The sequence below is a fragment of the Pseudoliparis swirei genome, chromosome 14 (assembly GCF_029220125.1).
Source record: "Pseudoliparis swirei isolate HS2019 ecotype Mariana Trench chromosome 14, NWPU_hadal_v1, whole genome shotgun sequence".
Lineage (NCBI taxonomy): Eukaryota > Metazoa > Chordata > Actinopteri > Perciformes > Liparidae > Pseudoliparis > Pseudoliparis swirei.
Window position 1 is genome coordinate 948,862 of NC_079401.1, and position 23,656 is coordinate 972,517.

Sequence of the window (23,656 nt, forward strand, 5' to 3'; positions counted from 1 at the left end):
ATCCATTCAATCGATTAACGGAAGTTCATTGACATGTTTTAATGTCAGTGTATTGACTGATATTTTATGGATAAAATAACTCAAACGACCCGAGACGCTCAGCTGGAGTAGAAACATCGAAACTGGTTTATTATTATTAATAATGAAAATAATGAAAACCAGTGAAGCGCTCTTCAGGGTCCATCAGGAACGTGGGAGTTTATTACATCAGCACAACAGTTTAAAAGCTCCTGAAAGTCTTTGAAACGCTTCAGTTCGTCTGCTGTGAAACCAGCCGGCTGCCGCGGAACACAAGTCCCACAATGCACCTGTGTTTGGCTCCTCGTTAAGCTCGTTAAGTCTGGGGGCGGAGCCTGGGACAAACCAGAGAAGAACGTTGATGCTGAAGAGCAGGCACGTTGGAATACTGTGTGGGTGTGTGTGTCTGTGTGTGTGCATGTGCATGTGTGTGCATGTGTGTGCATGTGTGTCTGTGTGCATGTGTGCATGTGTGCCTGTGTGTGTGTGTCTGTGTGCGTGTGTGTGTGTCTGTGTGTGCATGTGTGTGTGTGTGGTCCCTCAGATGATCTCGAAGGTCTTCTTCAGCTCCATGATCAGCTGCCAGTCGTTCTTCGTCATGTCGTCCCTGAACCAGTTCTTCAGAGCGTCGATGGACGACCTTGTGATCTGAGACAACAAACAACAACAAACAGACAGCAAACAATAAACAACGATGACAAAGATGATTTATTTCACAATAAAAGCCTCAGACTGAAACACAAATGAAGGTGAATGTTTAAAGATGCATTTGTCACTGAGCCAGTCTTCGAGTCCCTGAACGCCCCGCCCCCTCACCTTGCTGATGAGCAGGTCGGTGAACTCAAAGTGGCGCCCGTACATCTTGGGCGAGTCCCCGGGGATCGGCTCCACCTTGATGCAGATCTCCTGGCCCTTCTTGGCGCTGTCCACGGCCTTGTGGTTCATCTCGATGCTCGTCACCACGCCCACGTCCACGAACTGAAACCAGCAGCGCCAGGTCAACGTGCTGCTGCTGCTGGTGTTGTTGTTGTTGTTAGAGAGGGGCGGGGCTTACCCCTTTAGTGGGGATGCACAGCGGCGTTCCCTGGCGCAGGACGCCGGCCTCCACGACCACGCCCATCACGATGGGGTCTCTGGAGTTGAAGATGAACTGAGGAAGAATACGCAGCTTCGCCGGGAACACCGCGATGTTCCTAGAGCACAGAGAACACGCGAAGCACATGCTAAGCACACGCTAAGAACATGCTAAGAACACGTTAAGAACATGCTAAGCCCACGCTCAGCCCGCGCTAAGAACACATTAAGAACATGCTAAGCCCACGCTAAGAACACGTTAAGCCCACGCTAAGAACACGTTAAGAACATGCTAAGCCCACGCTAAGAACACGCTAAGAACACGTTAAGCCCACACTAAGAACACGTTAAGCCCACACTAAGAACACGTTAAGCCCACGCTAAGCACACGCTAAGCCCACACTCAGCCCGCGCTAAGAACACGTTAAGAACATGCTAAGCCCACGCTAAGAACATGCTAAACCCACACTAAGAACATGCTAAGCCCACGCTAAGAACATGTTAAGAACATGCTAAGCCCACACTAAGCCCACGCTAAGAACACGCTCAGCCCACGCTAAGAACACATTAAGAACATGCTAAGCCCACGCTAAGAACATGCTAAGCCCACACTAAGAACATGCTAAGCCCACACTAAGAACACGCTAAGCCCACGCTAAGCACACTAAGAACACGTTAAGCCCACGCTAAGAACATGCTAAGCCCACACTAAGAACACGTTAAGCCCACGCTAAGCACACACTAAGAACATGCTAAGCCCACACTAAGAACACGTTAAGCCCACGCTAAGCCCACACTAAGAACACGTTAAGCCCACGCTAAGAACACGTTAAGCCCACGCTAAGCACACACTAAGAACACGTTAAGCCCACACTAAGAACACGTTAAGCCCACGCTAAGCCCACACTCAGAACACGTTAAGAACATGCTAAGCCCACGCTAAGAACATGCTAAGCCCACACTAAGAACACGCTAAGCCCACGTTAAGCCCATGCTAAGAACACGTTAAGCCCACACTAAGAACACGCTCAGCCCGCGTTAAGCCCATGCTAAGAACACGTTAAGCCCACACTAAGAACACGCTCAGCCCACGTTAAGCCCACGCTAAGAACACGTTAAGCCCACACTAAGAACACGCTCAGCCCGCGCGGCGAGAGGCGGTGCCCTGCGTACTTGAACTCGTCCTGCTTGGCCTTCTTGTAGTCCTCTCTGAACTTGGTGAAGGCGTCAAACAGGTGATAGATGATCTCCGCCCAGAAGATACGGATCCCCAGACTGTCAGCCATCTCCTGGCTTTCACGCTCCACCTTCACGTCAAACGCCAGGATCACCGCGTACCTGCACACAGGTACTTAGAGACACACAACACACAACACAGACACACAACACAGACACACACACGTACTGCAGGTCGTGCTCCAGCATGGTCGACGCCCTCATCACGTCTTTCCTGTGGACCGGGCCGATGTTGATCCCAGCGTACTGCGGAGACACGAGCGTTAACACACAGCTTCTATACACCCAGAGTCGCCCCCTGGTGGTCAGGGGAGACAATGCAGCGTTAACACACGGCTTCTATACACCCAGAGTCGCCCCCTGGTGGTCAGGGGAGACAATGCAGCGTTAACACACGGCTTCTATACACCCAGAGTCACCCCCTGGTGGTCAGGGGAGACAATGCAGCGTTAACACACGGCTTCTATACACCCAGAGTCACCCCCTGGTGGTCAGGGGAGACAATGCAGCGTTAACACACGGCTTCTATACACCCAGAGTCGCCCCCTGGTGGTCAGGGGAGACAATGCAGCGTTAACACACGGCTTCTATACACCCAGAGTCGCCCCCTGGTGGTCAGGGGAGACAATGCAGCGTTAACACACGGCTTCTATACACCCAGAGTCGCCCCCTGGTGGTCAGGGGAGACAATGCAGCGTTAACACACGGCTTCTATACACCCAGAGTCGCCCCCTGGTGGTCAGGGGAGACAATGCAGCGTTAACACACGGCTTCTATACAACCGGAGGAGGACTCACGGGGACTTTGGAGGTCCGGAGGAACTCCAGCAGCGCCTCCAGGGAGCCGAGCGTGGAGGCCTGGACGTACACGCCCTTCTCCTCCAGCTTGATGCAGCTCAGCGTCTGTTTGAGCTCCCGCACCAGCTCATCCTGCAGAGCGGGGGGGGGGAGTGAGTGTGTGTGTCTGTGTGTGTGTCTGTGAGTGTGTGTGTGTGTGTTACCCTCAGCACGGGGATCTCGTCCTCCTGGTAGGCCACCAGCAGGGGGAGCCCTGCCAGCGTCTTCTCCAGGTCTTTCCCCAGGATCTTGACCCCCTGAGCCGTGTTCACCTCCTTGTACTTCTCGTACTGGCTCTGCTCGGAGGAAGAGGAGGAGCTCTCACACACTGCCGCAGCTCACGGGCTTTTATTTTGAAACTCCCTTCACCTTGATGCGGAGATCCTTCAGGGGGGGGGGCAGCAGCAGCCCCCGGATCTGCGTCACGATGGGCCCTTCCACCCCCGGCACGATGATGGTCTGTCCCTCCCGCAGGCAGCCGTTGATCAGGATCACGTCGATGGTGGTCCCCATGCCGGGGATGGCCTTCACCTGGACACACTCATGGTCAGGGCCGGGGGAGACGGGGGAGACGGGGGGGCAGGCGGGCTCTGACCTCCATGACCTGCGCCCGCAGCTCGTGGCAGCGCGCCAGGCGGCGTGCCAGCAGCGTCTGCGTGAGCTCCACCAGCAGCGCGATGAGGTTCCCCATGCCGTCGCCGCTGTGCGCCGACACCGGCACCAGGGACACAAAGGTGCGCGGGTCTTTGTTCTCGAAGAACAGGGCGGCGTTCAGACCCTGAGGAGGTCAGCGAGGTCAGCACAGGTCAACACGCTCAGTACACTCAGTACTCGCCTCCTCCTCCGCGGCGATGATATCATACCTGCTGAGCGAGCTCCACGATGACCGCCTTGGTCCGCTCGTCAAACTCGTCCTTCGTGTTCTTCTTCTGCTTCTTCAGCGTCACCACGATGTCCGTCTCTGGACTCCTCTTCCAGTCGTACAGGCGGTCGATCTGAGGGGAGGAGCAGCTGTGAGGAGGAGGAGGAGGAGGAGGAGGAGGAGGAGCAGGCCCACCTTGTTGAGGGCCACGATGAAGGGACACTTCTTCTCCTTCAGCAGGTTGATGGACTCCAGCGTCTGCGGCTCCAGGCCGTGCATGATGTCCACCACCAGGATGGAGATGTCACAGAGGGAGGAGCCTCTGTTCCTCAGGTTACTGCAGGTCAGAGGACGTGTACTAGTACCTGCACTGTGTACTAGTACCTTCAGTGTACTAGTACTGTCACTGTGTACTAGTACCTTCACTGTGTACTGTCACTGTGTACTAGTACCTGCACTGTGTACTAGTACTGTCACTGTGTACTAGTACTGTGTTACTCGTGTGTACCTGAAGGACTCGTGGCCCGGTGTGTCGATGATCAGCATGCCAGGGATCCGGAGGTTTTCTTTGTCAAACTGCATTCAAATCAATAGGTCTGATCAGTGATCAATAGGTCTGACCAGTGATCAATAGGTCTGATCAATACTCACGCCCTTCACCATCCGGGTCTGCTCCTCGATGGTTTCCTTGGGGACGTTGGTGGCTCCGATCTGTTGCGTAATCCCTCCAGCCTCCCCGTCCTGGACGTTGGTGTGTCGCAGCTACACACACACACATACGCACACACACACACACGCACACACACACACACACAAGCGCACCCGCACGCACAGACACACACACACCCGCACGGTCACCAGGCGGGAGGTGGGCGTGGCTTGTGCTGAGGGGCGGGGCTCACCTTGTCCAGGAGCTTGGTCTTGCCCGTGTCCACGTGGCCGAGCACACAGACCACCGGAGACCTCAGGACCTCCAGGTCCACGTTCCTCAGGTTCTCCGCACGCCGCTTCTACACACAGGGAGGTCACGCTCTGCTCCTCCCACCTCCTCTCCTCCTCCTCCTCCTCTCACCTCGATCCTCCTCTTGGCCCGGTCGTAGAGACGCTCCTCCTTGGTCCTCTGCTCGTCGTCCTCACTCGAGCTGCACTCCTCCGTCTTCTTCTTCCCGTGACTCGGAGCCGCCGGCGTCGCCTCCTTCTCCTCCTCGCTTTCCTCCTCCACCTCGTCTTCCACCTCGTCTTCCCCCTCATCTTCCCCCTCGTCTTTGTCGCTGCCCGCAGAATGAGGAGGAGCAGCGCGGTCCTCCCTCACCTCGATGTGGACCTTCTTCAGCTCTGAGTACACAAGGAGAGTATTTATACACACAAGTACACAAGGAGAGTATTTATACACACAAGTATTTATACTTCCTCACCTTTCTCCTCGTCTGTGACGATGGCCTCCCAGTCGTCTGCTGCCGCCTCTGGTTTCATCTCTGGAGGAGGAGGAGGAGGTGAAGAAGGAGAAGGAGGTGAAGAAGGAGGAGGTGAAGAAGGAGGAGGTGAAGGAGAAGGAGGAGGAGGAGGAGAAGGAGGAGGAGGTGAAGAAGGAGAAGGAGGTGAAGAAGGAGGTGAAGAAGGAGATCATGATGATGAAGAAGACATAAGACAAAGTCCTTGTGGTGAAGATGAACCCGTCCCGCCCGTCTCACCGGGCTCTAAGGTTGGCGTCTCAGCCTCCGTCTCCATGGCAACAGGCTCGGGCGTCTCGGAGACGGGCGGCATCACCTTTGAGGTTTCTATGAGGAAGAGGAGGAGGATGAAGGGTGGTGACACACCTGAACTCCCAGCAGAGCGAGGCCCCGCCCCCTCACCTTCAGGGGTCTGGACGGCCGGCCTCTTCTTCCTCTTGTCCCCGTACACCGGCTTCTTCTTCGGCACAGAGTCGTCTTTAGACGGGACCCCAACACCTGGACAGGTAACACACACACACACACTCAACACCTGGACAGGTAACACACACACACACAACACCTGGACAGGTAACACACACACACACAACACCTGGACAGGTAACACACACACACACAACACCTGGACAGGTAACACACACACACTCAACACCTGGACAGGTAACACACACACACTCAACACCTGGACAGGTAACACACACACACAACACCTGGACAGGTAACACACACACACTCAACACCTGGACAGGTAACACACACACACACTCAACACCTGGACAGGTAACACACACACACACTCAACACCTGGACAGGTAACACACACACACAACACCTGGACAGGTAACACACACACACACTCAACACCTGGACAGGTAACACACACACACACTCAACACCTGGACAGGTAACACACACACACACAACACCTGGACAGGTAACACACACACACTCAACACCTGGACAGGTAACACACACACACACACAACACCTGGACAGGTAACACACACACACTCAACACCTGGACAGGTAACACACACACACACTCAACACCTGGACAGGTAACACACACACACACTCAACACCTGGACAGGTAACACACACACACACTCAACACCTGGACAGGTAACACACACACACACACACACTCAACACCTGGACAGGTAACACACACACACACACAACACCTGGACAGGTAACACACACACACACTCAACACCTGGACAGGTAACACACACACACACACAACACCTGGACAGGTAACACACACACACACTCAACACCTGGACAGGTAACACACACACACACACTCAACACCTGGACAGGTAACACACACACACACACTCAACACCTGGACAGGTAACACACACACACACACTCAACACCTGGACAGGTAACACACACACACACAACACCTGGACAGGTAACACACACACACACACTCAACACCTGGACAGGTAACACACACACACACACACACAACACCTGGACAGGTAACACACACACACACACACACAACACCTGGACAGGTAACACACACACACACAACACCTGGACAGGTAACACACACACACACACAACACCTGGACAGGTAACACACACACACACAACACCTGGACAGGTAACACACACACACTCAACACCTGGACAGGTAACACACACACACACACACTCAACACCTGGACAGGTAACACACACACACACACTCAACACCTGGACAGGTAACACACACACACACACTCAACACCTGGACAGGTAACACACACACACACACACAACACCTGGACAGGTAACACACACACACACAACACCTGGACAGGTAACACACACACACACATTCAACACCTGGACAGGTAACACACACACACACACTCAACACCTGGACAGGTAACACACACACACACACACACAACACCTGGACAGGTAACACACACACACACACTCAACACCTGGACAGGTAACACACACACACATTCAACACCTGGACAGGTAACACACACACACACACTCAACACCTGGACAGGTAACACACACACACACACACTCAACACCTGGACAGGTAACACACACACACACTCAACACCTGGACAGGTAACACACACACACACACAACACCTGGACAGGTAACACACACACACACAACACCTGGACAGGTAACACACACACACACTCAACACCTGGACAGGTAACACACACACACACACTCAACACCTGGACAGGTAACACACACACACACTCAACACCTGGACAGGTAACACACACACACACACTCAACACCTGGACAGGTAACACACACACACACAACACCTGGACAGGTAACACACACACACACACTCAACACCTGGACAGGTAACACACACACACACTCAACACCTGGACAGGTAACACACACACACACTCAACACCTGGACAGGTAACACACACACACACTCAACACCTGGACAGGTAACACACACACACACACTCAACACCTGGACAGGTAACACACACACACACACAACACCTGGACAGGTAACACACACACACACTCAACACCTGGACAGGTAACACACACACACACACACACACACACACTCAACACCTGGACAGGTAACACACTCACACATTCAACACCTGGACAGGTAACACACACACACACACACTCAACACCTGGACAGGTAACACACACACACACACTCAACACCTGGACAGGTAACACACACACACACACTCAACACCTGGACAGGTAACACACTCACACATTCAACACCTGGACAGGTAACACACACACACACACACAACACCTGGACAGGTAACACACACACACACACACTCAACACCTGGACAGGTAACACACACACACACTCAACACCTGGACAGGTAACACACACACACATTCAACACCTGGACAGGTAACACACACACACACACTCAACACCTGGACAGGTAACACACACACACATTCAACACCTGGACAGGTAACACACACACACACACTCAACACCTGGACAGGTAACACACACACACACACTCAACACCTGGACAGGTAACACACACACACACTCAACACCTGGACAGGTAACACACACACACACTCAACACCTGGACAGGTAACACACACACACACACACACAACACCTGGACAGGTAACACACATTCAACACCTGACACACACACACACATTCAACACCTGGACAGGTAACACACACACACATTCAACACCTGGACAGGTAACACACACACACACACACTCAACACCTGGACAGGTAACACACACACACACACTCAACACCTGGACAGGTAACACACACACACAACACCTGGACAGGTTACACACACACACACAACACCTGGACAGGTAACACACACACACACACTCAACACCTGGACAGGTAACACACACACACACTCAACACCTGGACAGGTAACACACACACACACAACACCTGGACAGGTAACACACACACTCAACACCTGGACAGGTAACACACACACACACTCAACACCTGGACAGGTAACACACACACACACACAACACCTGGACAGGTAACACACACACACACTCAACACCTGGACAGGTAACACACACACACACAACACCTGGACAGGTAACACACACACACTCAACACCTGGACAGGTAACACACACACACACACTCAACACCTGGACAGGTAACACACACACACACACACCTGGACAGGTAACACACACACACAACACCTGGACAGGTAACACACACACACACAACACCTGGACAGGTAACACACACACACACTCAACACCTGGACAGGTAACACACACACACACACTCAACACCTGGACAGGTAACACACACACACTCAACACCTGGACAGGTAACACACACACACTCAACACCTGGACAGGTAACACACACACACACACTCAACACCTGGACAGGTAACACACACACACACACTCAACACCTGGACAGGTAACACACACACACACACACACACAACACCTGGACAGGTAACACACACACACACACACACAACACCTGGACAGGTAACACACTCACACACACTCAACACCTGGACAGGTAACACACACACACTCAACACCTGGACAGGTAACACACACACACTCAACACCTGGACAGGTAACACACACACACACACACACTCAACACCTGGACAGGTAACACACACACACACACTCAACACCTGGACAGGTAACACACACACACACACACACAACACCTGGACAGGTAACACACACACACACACACACAACACCTGGACAGGTAACACACACACACACTCAACACCTGGACAGGTAACACACACACACACACACAACACCTGGACAGGTAACACACACACACACTCAACACCTGGACAGGTAACACACACACACACACACACACACAACACCTGGACAGGTAACACACACACACACACACAACACCTGGACAGGTAACACACACACACACACACACAACACCTGGACAGGTAACACACACACACATTCAACACCTGGACAGGTAACACACACACACACTCAACACCTGGACAGGTAACACACACACACACTCAACACCTGGACAGGTAACACACACACACACACTCAACACCTGGACAGGTAACACACACACACACACAACACCTGGACAGGTAACACACACACACACTCAACACCTGGACAGGTAACACACACACACACTCAACACCTGGACAGGTAACACACACACACATTCAACACCTGGACAGGTAACACACACACACACACACTCAACACCTGGACAGGTAACACACACACACACACACAACACCTGGACAGGTAACACACACACACACTCAACACCTGGACAGGTAACACACACACACTCAACACCTGGACAGGTAACACACACACACACTCAACACCTGGACAGGTAACACACACACACACACACTCAACACCTGGACAGGTAACACACACACACTCAACACCTGGACAGGTAACACACACACACACTCAACACCTGGACAGGTAACACACACACACACTCAACACCTGGACAGGTAACACACACACACACACAACACCTGGACAGGTAACACACACACACACACACACACACTCAACACCTGGACAGGTAACACACACACACACTCAACACCTGGACAGGTAACACACACACACATTCAACACCTGGACAGGTAACACACACACACACACACTCAACACCTGGACAGGTAACACACACACACACACACACACACACTCAACACCTGGACAGGTAACACACTCACACATTCAACACCTGGACAGGTAACACACACACACACATTCAACACCTGGACAGGTAACACACACACACACACACTCAACACCTGGACAGGTAACACACACACACACACAACACCTGGACAGGTAACACACACACACACATTCAACACCTGGACAGGTAACACACACACACACACACACACACACACACACACACACAACACCTGGACAGGTAACACACACACACACATTCAACACCTGGACAGGTAACACACACACACACACACTCAACACCTGGACAGGTAACACACACACACACACTCAACACCTGGACAGGTAACACATTCACACATTCAACACCTGGACAGGTAACACACACACACACACAACACCTGGACAGGTAACACACACACACACACACATTCAACACCTGGACAGGTAACACACACACACACACTCAACACCTGGACAGGTAACACACACACACACATTCAACACCTGGACAGGTAACACACACACACACACACTCAACACCTGGACAGGTAACACACTCACACATTCAACACCTGGACAGGTAACACACACACACACACACTCAACACCTGGACAGGTAACACACACACACACACACACACTCAACACCTGGACAGGTAACACACTCACACATTCAACACCTGGACAGGTAACACACACACACACACACACTCAACACCTGGACAGGTAACACACACACACACACTCAACACCTGGACAGGTAACACACACACACACAACACCTGGACAGGTAACACACACACACACATTCAACACCTGGACAGGTAACACACACACACACACACACTCAACACCTGGACAGGTAACACACACACACACACACTCAACACCTGGACAGGTAACACACACACACACACACACACACACACACACACACACACACACACACACACACACACACACACACATTCAACACCTGGACAGGTAACACACACACACACACACACACACACACACACACACACACAGGTAACACACACACACACACTCAACACCTGGACAGGTAACACACACACACACTCAACACCTGGACAGGTAACACACACACACACTCAACACCTGGACAGGTAACACATTCACACATTCAACACCTGGACAGGTAACACACACACACACAACACCTGGACAGGTAACACACATACACACACATTCAACACCTGGACAGGTAACACACACACACACACTCAACACCTGGACAGGTAAAACACACACACACATTCAACACCTGGACAGGTAACACACACACACACACACACTCAACACCTGGACAGGTAACACACTCACACATTCAACACCTGGACAGGTAACACACACACACACACTCTCACACACACACACAACACCTGGACAGGTAACACACTCACACACACTCAACACCTGAACAGGTAACACACACACACACACAACACCTGGACAGGTAACACACACACACACTCAACACCTGGACAGGTAACACACACACACAACACCTGGACAGGTAACACACACACACACACACAACACCTGGACAGGTAACACACACACACACACACACACACAACACCTGGACAGGTAACACACTCACACATTCAACACCTGGACAGGTAACACACACACACACACACACATTCAACACCTGGACAGGTAACACACACACACTCAACACCTGGACAGGTAACACACACACACACACTCAACACCTGGACAGGTAACACACACACACACACACAACACCTGGACAGGTAACACACACACACACAACACCTGGACAGGTAACACACACACACACTCAACACCTGGACAGGTAACACACACACACACTCAACACCTGGACAGGTAACACACACACACACACAACACCTGGACAGGTAACACACACACACACACTCAACACCTGGACAGGTAACACACACACACACTCAACACCTGGACAGGTAACACACACACACTCAACACCTGGACAGGTAACACACACACACACTCAACACCTGGACAGGTAACACACACACACACAACACCTGGACAGGTAACACACACACACTCAACACCTGGACAGGTAACACACACACACACTCAACACCTGGACAGGTAACACACACTCAACACCTGGACAGGTAACACACACTCAACACCTGGACAGGTAACACACCCTGCGCCTGCAGCAGCTTCAGCGTGGCCTCGGCCCGCGCCCGCGCCTCCTTCTGGGTCTTGGTGAGCGGCTTGCCCTCCTTCTTCAGACGCTCCTTCCTCTCCTTCTCCTTCTGCTTCTTCTTCTCCTTGCGCTCCTGCTCCAGGCGCTCCTGTTGGGGGTCAAAGGTCAGAGGTCAGAGGGGTCAGGCGATGAGCCGGCGGTGAACGAGGAGGTGCCGCGTTACCTGCTCCAGCCGCTCCTTCTCCATCTCCTCCAGCCGGACGAGGCGCTCCTCCTCCTCCCTCTTGGCCGCCTCCTCCTCCTGCGGGACAGCAGAGCGCTCACAACCGCCTCAAAGGACACGCGGACTACGTTTCCCAGAATGCACCTACCTCCTTCATCTGGGCCAGGGCCTCCTGCATGGCCTTCACCGTGGCCTTGCTGGGGCCCTTCTTCTTCTCCTCCTTCTCCACCTTCTCCCCCTTCTTCTTCTTCTTCTTCTTCTTGTCGCCCTCCACCTCCTCTGTTGGTCACTCCGTGTGTTAGGACCTGATGTCACGAGTACTAGTTGTGTACTCAGTGTATTAGGACCTGATGTCACTAGTACTAGTTGTGTACTCAGTGTATTAGTACCTGATGTCACTAGTACTAGTTGTGTACTCAGTGTATTAGGACCTGATGTCACTAGTACTAGTTGTGTACTCAGTGTATTAGTACCTGATGTCACTAGTACTAGTTGTGTACTCAGTGTATTGGGACCTGATGTCACTAGTACTAGTTGTGTACTCAGTGTATTGGGACCTGATGTCACTAGTACTAGTTGTGTACTCAGTGTATTGGGACCTGATGTCACTAGTACTAGTTGTGTACTCAGTGTATTAGTACCTGATGTCACTAGTACTAGTTGTGTACTCAGTGTATTAGTACCTGATGTCACTAGTACTAGTTGTGTACTCAGTGTATTAGGACCTGATGTCACTTGTACTAGTTGTGTACTCAGTGTATTAGGACCTGATGTCACTAGTACTAGTTGTGTACTCAGTGTATTAGTACCTGATGTCACTAGTACTAGTTGTGTACTCAGTGTATTAGGACCTGATGTCACTAGTACTAGTTGTGTACTCAGTGTATTAGTACCTGATGTCACTAGTACTAGTTGTGTACTCAGTGTATTAGGACCTGATGTCACTAGTACTAGTTGTGTACTCAGTGTGTTAGGACCTGATGTCACTAGTACTAGTTGTGTACTCAGTGTATTAGTACCTGATGTCACTAGTACTAGTTGTGTACTCAGTGTATTAGTACCTGATGTCACTAGTACTAGTTGTGTACTCAGTGTATTAGGACCTGATGTCACTAGTACTAGTTGTGTACTCAGTGTATTAGTTCCTGATGTCACTAGTACTAGTTGTGTACTCAGTGTATTAGTTCCTGATGTCACTAGTACTAGTTGTGTACTCAGTGTATTAGTTCCTGATGTCACTAGTACTAGTTGTGTACTCAGTGTATTAGGACCTGATGTCACTAGTACTAGTTGTGTACTCAGTGTATTAGTTCCTGATGTCACTAGTACTAGTTGTGTACTCAGTGTATTAGTTCCTGATGTCACTAGTACTAGTTGTGTACTCAGTGTATTAGGACCTGATGTCACTAGTACTAGTTGTGTACTCAGTGTGTTAGGACCTGATGTCACTAGTACTAGTTGTGTACTCAGTGTATTAGGACCTGATGTCACTAGTACTAGTTGTGTACTCAGTGTATTAGGACCTGATGTCACTAGTACTAGTTGTGTACTCAGTGTGTTAGGACCTGATGTCACTAGTACTAGTTGTGTACTCAGTGTATTAGGACCTGATGTCACTAGTACGAGTTGTGTACTCAGTGTATTAGTACCTGATGTCACTAGTACTAGTTGTGTACTCAGTGTGTTAGTACCTGATGTCACTAGTACTAGTTGTGTACTCAGTGTATTAGGACCTGATGTCACTAGTACTAGTTGTGTACTCAGTGTGTTAGGACCTGATGTCACTAGTACTAGTTGTGTACTCAGTGTATTAGTTCCTGATGTCACTAGTACTAGTTGTGTACTCAGTGTATTAGTACCTGATGTCACTAGTACTAGTTGTGTACTCAGTGTATTAGTACCTGATGTCACTAGTACTAGTTGTGTACTCAGTGTATTAGTACCTGATGTCACTAGTACTAGTTGTGTACTCAGTGTATTAGTACCTGATGTCACTTGTACTAGTTGTGTACTCAGTGTATTAGTACCTGATGTCACGAGTACTAGTTGTGTACTCAGTGTGTTAGGACCTGATGTCACTAGTACTAGTTGTGTACTCAGTGTATTAGTACCTGATGTCACTAGTACTAGTTGTGTACTCAGTGTGTTAGTACCTGATGTCACTAGTACTAGTTGTGTACTCAGTGTGTTAGTACCTGATGTCACTAGTACTAGTTGTGTACTCAGTGTATTAGTACCTGATGTCACTAGTACTAGTTGTGTACTCAGTGTATTAGGACCTGATGTCACTAGTACTAGTTGTGTACTCAGTGTATTAGTACCTGATGTCACTAGTACTAGTTGTGTACTCAGTGTATTAGTTCCTGATGTCACTTGTACTAGTTGTGTACTCAGTGTATTAGGACCTGATGTCACTAGTACTAGTTGTGTACTCAGTGTATTAGGACCTGATGTCACTAGTACTAGTTGTGTACTCAGTGTATTAGTACCTGATGTCACTTGTACTAGTTGTGTACTCAGTGTATTAGTACCTGATGTCACGAGTACTAGTTGTGTACTCAGTGTATTAGTTCCTGATGTCACTTGTACTAGTTGTGTACTCAGTGTATTAGTACCTGATGTCACTAGTACTAGTTGTGTACTCAGTGTGTTAGTACCTGATGTCACTAGTACTAGTTGTGTACTCAGTGTGTTAGGACCTGATGTCACTAGTACTAGTTGTGTACTCAGTGTGTTAGTACCTGATGTCACTAGTACTAGTTGTGTACTCAGTGTGTTAGGACCTGATGTCACTAGTACTAGTTGTGTACTCAGTGTATTAGTACCTGATGTCACTAGTACTAGTTGTGTACTCAGTGTATTAGTACCTGATGTCACTAGTACTAGTTGTGTACTCAGTGTATTAGTTCCTGATGTCACTAGTACTAGTTGTGTACTCAGTGTGTTAGTACCTGATGTCACTTGTACTAGTTGTGTACTCAGTGTATTAGTACCTGATGTCACTAGTACTAGTTGTGTACTCAGTGTGTTAGTACCTGATGTCACTAGTACTAGTTGTGTACTCAGTGTATTAGTACCTGATGTCACTAGTACTAGTTGTGTACTCAGTGTATTAGTACCTGATGTCACTAGTACTAGTTGTGTACTCAGTGTATTAGTACCTGATGTCACTAGTACTAGTTGTGTACTCAGTGTATTAGTTCCTGATGTCACTAGTACTAGTTGTGTACTCAGTGTGTTGGACCTGATGTCACTTGTACTAGTTGTGTACTCAGTGTATTAGTACCTGATGTCACTAGTACTAGTTGTGTACTCAGTGTGTTAGTACCTGATGTCACGAGTACTAGTTGTGTACTCAGTGTATTAGTTCCTGATGTCACTAGTACTAGTTGTGTACTCAGTGTATTAGGACCTGATGTCACTAGTACTAGTTGTGTACTCAGTGTATTAGTACCTGATGTCACTAGTACTAGTTGTGTACTCAGTGTATTAGTTCCTGATGTCACTTGTACTAGTTGTGTACTCAGTGTATTAGGACCTGATGTCACTAGTACTAGTTGTGTACTCAGTGTATTAGGACCTGATGTCACTAGTACTAGTTGTGTACTCAGTGTATTAGGACCTGATGTCACTAGTACTAGTTGTGTACTCAGTGTATTAGTACCTGATGTCACTAGTACTAGTTGTGTACTCAGTGTATTAGTACCTGATGTCACTAGTACTAGTTGTGTACTCAGTGTATTAGGACCTGATGTCACTAGTACTAGTTGTGTACTCAGTGTATTAGTACCTGATGTCACTAGTACTAGTTGTGTACTCAGTGTATTAGGACCTGATGTCACTAGTACTAGTTGTGTACTCAGTGTATTAGTACCTGATGTCACTAGTACTAGTTGTGTACTGAGTGTATTAGGACCTGATGTCACTAGTACTAGTTGTGTACTCAGTGTATTAGTACCTGATGTCACTAGTACTAGTTGTGTACTCAGTGTATTAGGACCTGATGTCACTAGTACTAGTTGTGTACTCAGTGTATTAGTACCTGATGTCACTAGTACTAGTTGTGTACTCAGTGTATTAGGACCTGATGTCACTAGTACTAGTTGTGTACTCAGTGTGTTAGGACCTGATGTCACTAGTACTAGTTGTGTACTCAGTGTATTAGTACCTGATGTCACTAGTACTAGTTGTGTACTCAGTGTATTAGTACACGATGTCTTACCTTCACCGGCTGGCTCCGCCTCCTCCTGCTCCTCCTCCCCTGCTATAGGTGCAGCTTCCTGAGGGGGCGTGGCCTGCGCCTCCTTCTCGGGCTCTTTCTGTGGCTCCAGCACCTCCTTCTCCTTCAGCTTCTTCTGCTTCATCCTCTCCTCCTCCTTCTTCTTCTTGTCCCTATCCTTCTTCTCCGTCTTCTTCTGCGCCGCCGTCTTCATCTTGAAGCCTCCCACCTCCTCCTGCTGCTGCTCCTGCTGCTCCGCCTCCTCCTCCCCCTCGCTGTCGGGCTTCGCCGCTTTGCCTTTGTACTTCTTCTTCTCCGTCCGGTAGGTGAAGTCTCCTTCCATGTCATCTTCTGAGCCGGCCTCCTTCCCTCCTGCTCCTCCTCCTCCTCTTCTTCTCAGGTCTTTGTCCTCCTCCTCCTTGTTGCCTCCTCTGGTCTGGAGGAGGGGTCGTGAGCTGCTGTCCTCATCGGAGTCGGGGGGAGGAGCCTGCAGGAGAGAGTACGGAGGCTCAGGAGGGCCACACCTCCATGAGGAGCTGAAGGACCAGGAGGACTCACCTTCTTGTGCTCCTCATCCGCCTGAGCTTCTCCTCCTTCCTCCTGCTCCTCTTCAAGGCTGGCCCCGCCCTTCTTCCCCTTCCTGGTCTTCTTCTTCTCTGGTTTGGGAGGCTCCAGGATCGCCTCCTCCTCCACAGCTTCCTGAAGAGGAGAATCAAGTACTTGTATATGTATATGTATATATACACACACGTATTTGTGTATATATATATACATATGCATGCATGCATATATTATACATATATATATATATTATACATAAATATTCTATACATATATAATAAATACATTATACATATATTTAGATATATTATAAATATATATAATAAATAAATATATTGTACATATATAATAAATATATCATATATATATATTTAATATATTATACATTTATATATATATAATAAATAAATATATTTTACATATAAATAAATATGTATATGTAATACATAATAAATACATATAATACATATATATATTATAATTTATAAAACCTTTTATTAACAATAATAATAATATACATTATTTACCTTTCCTCCCTGAGTCTCCAGAGACAACTCCTCCAGCTCCTTCAGGATGTCGTCCTCACTGCAGAAGAGTTAGAGGAGGGAGGAGGAGGAGGAGAGAGAGGATTTTGATGATGAAAAGGAGGAGGAGAGAGAGGACGATGATGAAGAGGAGGAAGAGTCATACTTGAAGTCCTCCTTCTTGGCTCCTTTCTTCTTCTTCTTCCCCTTCGGCTCCTTCTGGGCTCCGGCTCCTTCGATCTCTGCAGCCAGAGCGTCGATGTCCACGCCGTCATCTTTGGTGCTGAGGATCAATACCAAGATGATCAGGACCCGATAGCAGATCAATAACAAGACACTGACCAGGACCCGTTGGCAGATCAATAATACAACACTGATCAGGACCTGATAGCAGATCAATACCACAACACTGATCAGGAGCTGATAGCGGATCAATAACACAACACTGATCAGGAGCTGATAGCGGATCAATACCAACACTGATCAGGAGCTGATAGCGGATCAATACCACAACACTGATCAGGAGCTGATAGCGGATCAATAACACACCACTGATCAGGAGCTGATAGCGGATCAATACCAACACTGATCAGGAGCTGATAGCGGATCAATACCAACACTGATCAGGAGCTGATAGCAGATCAATAACACAACACTGATCAGGAGCTGATAGCAGATCAATAACACAACACTGATCAGGAGCTGATAGCAGATCAATAACACAACACTGATCAGGAGCTGATAGCGGATCAATACCACAACACTGATCAGGAGCTGATAGCGGATCAATACCAACACTGATCAGGAGCCGATAGCGGATCAATAACACAACACTGATCAGGAGCCGATAGCGGATCAATAACACAACACTGATCAGGAGCTGATAGCAGATCAATACCAACACTGATCAGGAGCTAATAGCGGATCAAAAACACACCACTGATCAGGAGCTGATAGCAGATCAATACGAACACTGATCAGGAGCTGATAGCAGATCAATAACACAACACTGATCAGGAGATGATAGCAGATCAATAACACAACACTGATCAGGAGCTGATAGCAGATCAATAACACAACACTGATCAGGAGCTGATAGCGGATCAATACCACAACACTGATCAGGAGCTGATAGCGGATCAATAACACAACACTGATCAGGAGCCGATAGCGGATCAATAACACAACACTGATCAGGAGCTGATAGCAGATCAATACCAACACTGATCAGGAGCTAATAGCGGATCAAAAACACACCACTGATCAGGAGCTGATAGCAGATCAATACGAACACTGATCAGGAGCTGATAGCAGATCAATAACACAACACTGATCAGGAGATGATAGCAGATCAATAACACAACACTGATCAGGAGCTGATAGCAGATCAATAACACAACACTGATCAGGAGTTGATAGCGGATCAATACCACAACACTGATCAGGAGCTGATAGCGGATCAATACCAACACTGATCAGGAGCTGATAGCGGATCAATAACACAACACTGATCAGGAGCCGATAGCGGATCAATAACACAACACTGATCAGGAGCTGATAGCAGATCAATACCAACACTGATCAGGAGCTAATAGCGGATCAAAAACACACCACTGATCAGGAGCTGATAGCAGATCAATAACACAACACTGATCAGGAGCTGATAGCGGATCAATAACACAACACTGATCAGGAGCCGATAGCGGATCAATAACACAACACTGATCAGGAGCTGATAGCGGATCAATAACACAACACTGATCAGGAGCCGATAGCGGATCAATAACACAACACTGATCAGGAGCTGATAGCAGATCAATAACACAACACTGATCAGGACCTGATAGCAGATCAATACCAACACTGATCAGGACCTGATAGCAGATCAATACCAACACTGATCAGGAGCTGTTAGCAGATCAATAACACAACACTGATCAGGAGCTGATAGCAGATCAATACCAACACTGATCAGGAGCTGTTAGCAGATCAATAACACAACACTGATCAGGAGCTGTTAGCAGATCAATAACACAACACTGATCAGGAGCTGTTAGCAGATCAATAACACAACACTGATCAGGACCTGATAGCAGATCAATACCAACACTGATCAGGACCTGATAGCAGATCAATACCAACACTGATCAGGAGCTGTTAGCAGATCAATAACACAACACTGATCAGGAGCTGATAGCAGATCAATACCCGGCCCAGGTCATGTGACCTCAGCCTCTTTGACTGGAACACAATGAAAAGCTGACTGGACGCTTTAATTACCCATCAGCCACCTGGGCACGACCACTGACCTGGGACCAGCCGCAGGACGACGACATGCAGTACTGGGTTGTGTATTCAGTGTACTAGTACATCATGGTAGTACTGGGTTGTGTATTCAGTGTACTAGTACATCATGCAGTACTGGGTTGTGTATTCAGTGTACTAGTACATCATGCAGTACTGGGTTGTGTATTCAGTGTACTAGTACATCATGCAGTACTGGGTTGTGTATTCAGTGTACTAGTACATCATGCAGTACTGGGTTGTGTATTCAGTGTACTAGTACATCATGCAGTACTGGGTTGTGTATTCAGTGTACTAGTACATCATGGTAGTACTGGGTTGTGTATTCAGTGTACTAGTACATCATGCAGTACTGGGTTGTGTATTCAGTGTACTAGTACATCATGGTAGTACTGGGTTGTGTATTCAGTGTACTAGTACATCATGGTAGTACTGGGTTGTGTATTCAGTGTACTAGTACATCATGGTAGTACTGGGTTGTGTATTCAGTGTACTAGTACATCATGGTAGGACTGGGTTGTATATTCAGTGTATTAGTACATGAAGTAGAGGTAGGTTGTATACTCAGTGTATTAGTACATGAAGAAGAGGTAGGTTGTATACTCAGTGTATTAGTACATGAAGTAGAGGTAGGTTGTATACTCAGTGTATTAGTACATGAAGTAGAGGTAGGTTGTATATTCAGTGTATTAGTACATGAAGTAGAGGTAGGTTGTATACTCAGTGTATTAGTACATGTAGTAGAGGTAGGTTGTATACTCAGTGTATTAGTACATGAAGTAGAGGTAGGTTGTATACTCAGTGTATTAGTACATGAAGTAGAGGTAGGTTGTATACTCAGTGTATTAGTACATGTAGTAGAGGTAGGTTGTATACTCAGTGTATTAGTACATGAAGAAGAGGTAGGTTGTATACTCAGTGTATTAGTACATGAAGTAGAGGTAGGTTGTATACTCAGTGTATTAGTACATGAAGAGGTAGGTTGTATACTCAGTGTATTAGTACATGAAGTAGAGGTAGGTTGTATACTCAGTGTATTAGTACATGAAGAAGAGGTAGGTTGTATACTCAGTGTATTAGTACATGAAGAAGAGGTAGGTTGTATACTCAGTGTATTAGTACATGAAGTAGAGGTAGGTTGTATACTCAGTGTATTAGTACATGAAGAAGAGGTAGGTTGTATACTCAGTGTATTAGTACATGAAGTAGAGGTAGGTTGTATACTCAGTGTATTAGTACATGAAGTAGAGGTAGGTTGTATACTCAGTGTATTAGTACATGAAGTAGAGGTAGGTTGTATACTCAGTGTATTAGTACATGAAGTAGAGGTAGGTTGTATACTCAGTGTATTAGTACATGAAGTAGAGGTAGGTTGTATACTCAGTGTATTAGTACATGAAGTAGAGGTAGGTTGTATACTCAGTGTATTAGTACATGAAGTAGAGGTAGGTTGTATACTCAGTGTATTAGTACATGTAGTAGAGGTAGGTTGTATACTCAGTGTATTAGTACATGAAGTAGAGGTAGGTTGTATACTCAGTGTATTAGTACATGAAGTAGAGGTAGGTTGTATACTCAGTGTATTAGTACATGAAGTAGAGGTAGGTTGTATACTCAGTGTATTAGTACATGAAGTAGAGGTAGGTTGTATACTCAGTGTATTAGTACATGAAGTAGAGGTAGGTTGTATACTCAGTGTATTAGTACATGAAGTAGAGGTAGGTTGTATACTCAGTGTATTAGTACATGAAGTAGATGTAGGTTGTATACTCAGTGTATTAGTACATGAAGAAGAGGTAGGTTGTATACTCAGTGTATTAGTACATGAAGTAGAGGTAGGTTGTATACTCAGTGTATTAGTACATGAAGTAGAGGTAGGTTGTATACTCAGTGTATTAGTACATGAAGTAGAGGTAGGTTGTATACTCAGTGTATTAGTACATGAAGTAGATGTAGGTTGTATACTCAGTGTATTAGTACATGAAGTAGAGGTAGGTTGTATACTCAGTGTATTAGTACATGAAGTAGAGGTAGGTTGTATACTCAGTGTATTAGTACCTGTTGTTACAACACTAGCTTAGCTTCACTCAACACGTGTTTACCGGCTGTTACCGGCTGTTTACCGGCTGTTACCGGCTGTTTACCGGCTGTTACCGGCTCCGGTACCGCGCTCGGTCAGAGGCCGATTAAAGAGCAGATGGAGCCGATCAGCCTGATGCTAAGCTAACATGCTAGCATGCTGGTTTCTCGTGGTTAGCTTCTAAGCTAGCGGCGGGCTGACGGACCCGGATGTTGAGGGTTCACACCTGTCCGGTGTCCGCGTGCACAGGTGCTGTTTCTCTACCTGTCCTCTCCGGTTTTCTTCTGCTTCTTGCCCATCCTGCTGCCGCGGCGGTTCTCCGGTTCTCCGGTTCTTTGGTTCTCCAACGGCTCACATCAAAGATCATCTATTGACAGACATGCACGGAGAGGTCTCTCCCCGCCTCACAAAACCGATCCGTTAAAAATAGAACTGTCTTTTGCTTCGATGTGAAACTTCTCTGTTGTGTAATGTTTGTAATGTTCCTCATGTAACCCAGAAAGCTGTTCATTTTATTTAGTACAAATAAAAAACATTGTTTCAACAAATAGAGAAAGGCTACATACAGTACGCAAAACGTACAGAAATACATTTTAAAAAGTTAATTAAAAAGATAGATTTTTTAATAAATTGCAGACATTTTAATTTAGATAAATATGAAATGTGAGAAATATACCAGAATATTCATCTAAATTGTACAACCTACTTTTAAAACAAATCTAAATATACGTAGAGCCCGTTACAGGCACCATTACAAAATATATACAATTATATATACATCTAGATTAAATATTATATGAATAAAATATCTGCAGAATAGAATATAAATTAATACGCATTCAGTTTCAGGAGAAAAAAGCAGAGTGAGAGGTCC

At 47.7% G+C, this 23,656-nt stretch overlaps 1 protein-coding gene across 1 annotated transcript; it reads right to left on the reverse strand.

Annotated features, from left to right (window-relative positions):
• Window positions 1-172: 172 nt before the first annotated feature.
• eif5b (eukaryotic translation initiation factor 5B) lies at window positions 173-23,144 on the reverse strand. The gene is made up of 26 exons (XM_056431689.1): window positions 23,047-23,144; window positions 18,565-18,681; window positions 18,402-18,459; window positions 17,872-18,012; window positions 17,317-17,800; window positions 13,243-13,373; window positions 13,095-13,172; window positions 12,869-13,019; window positions 5,880-5,975; window positions 5,718-5,804; window positions 5,442-5,501; window positions 5,099-5,361; window positions 4,929-5,036; window positions 4,678-4,788; window positions 4,535-4,602; window positions 4,222-4,363; window positions 4,028-4,159; window positions 3,760-3,942; window positions 3,534-3,695; window positions 3,329-3,460; window positions 3,126-3,257; window positions 2,498-2,574; window positions 2,266-2,430; window positions 1,073-1,211; window positions 835-996; window positions 173-666 (listed from the first exon to the last, which is right to left on the reverse strand). The coding sequence occupies exons 1-26, from the start codon at window positions 23,079-23,081 to the stop codon at window positions 559-561; spliced, it is 3,522 nt and encodes a 1,173-aa protein (XP_056287664.1). The 5' UTR covers window positions 23,082-23,144; the 3' UTR covers window positions 173-558.
• Window positions 23,145-23,656: the final 512 nt, after the last annotated feature.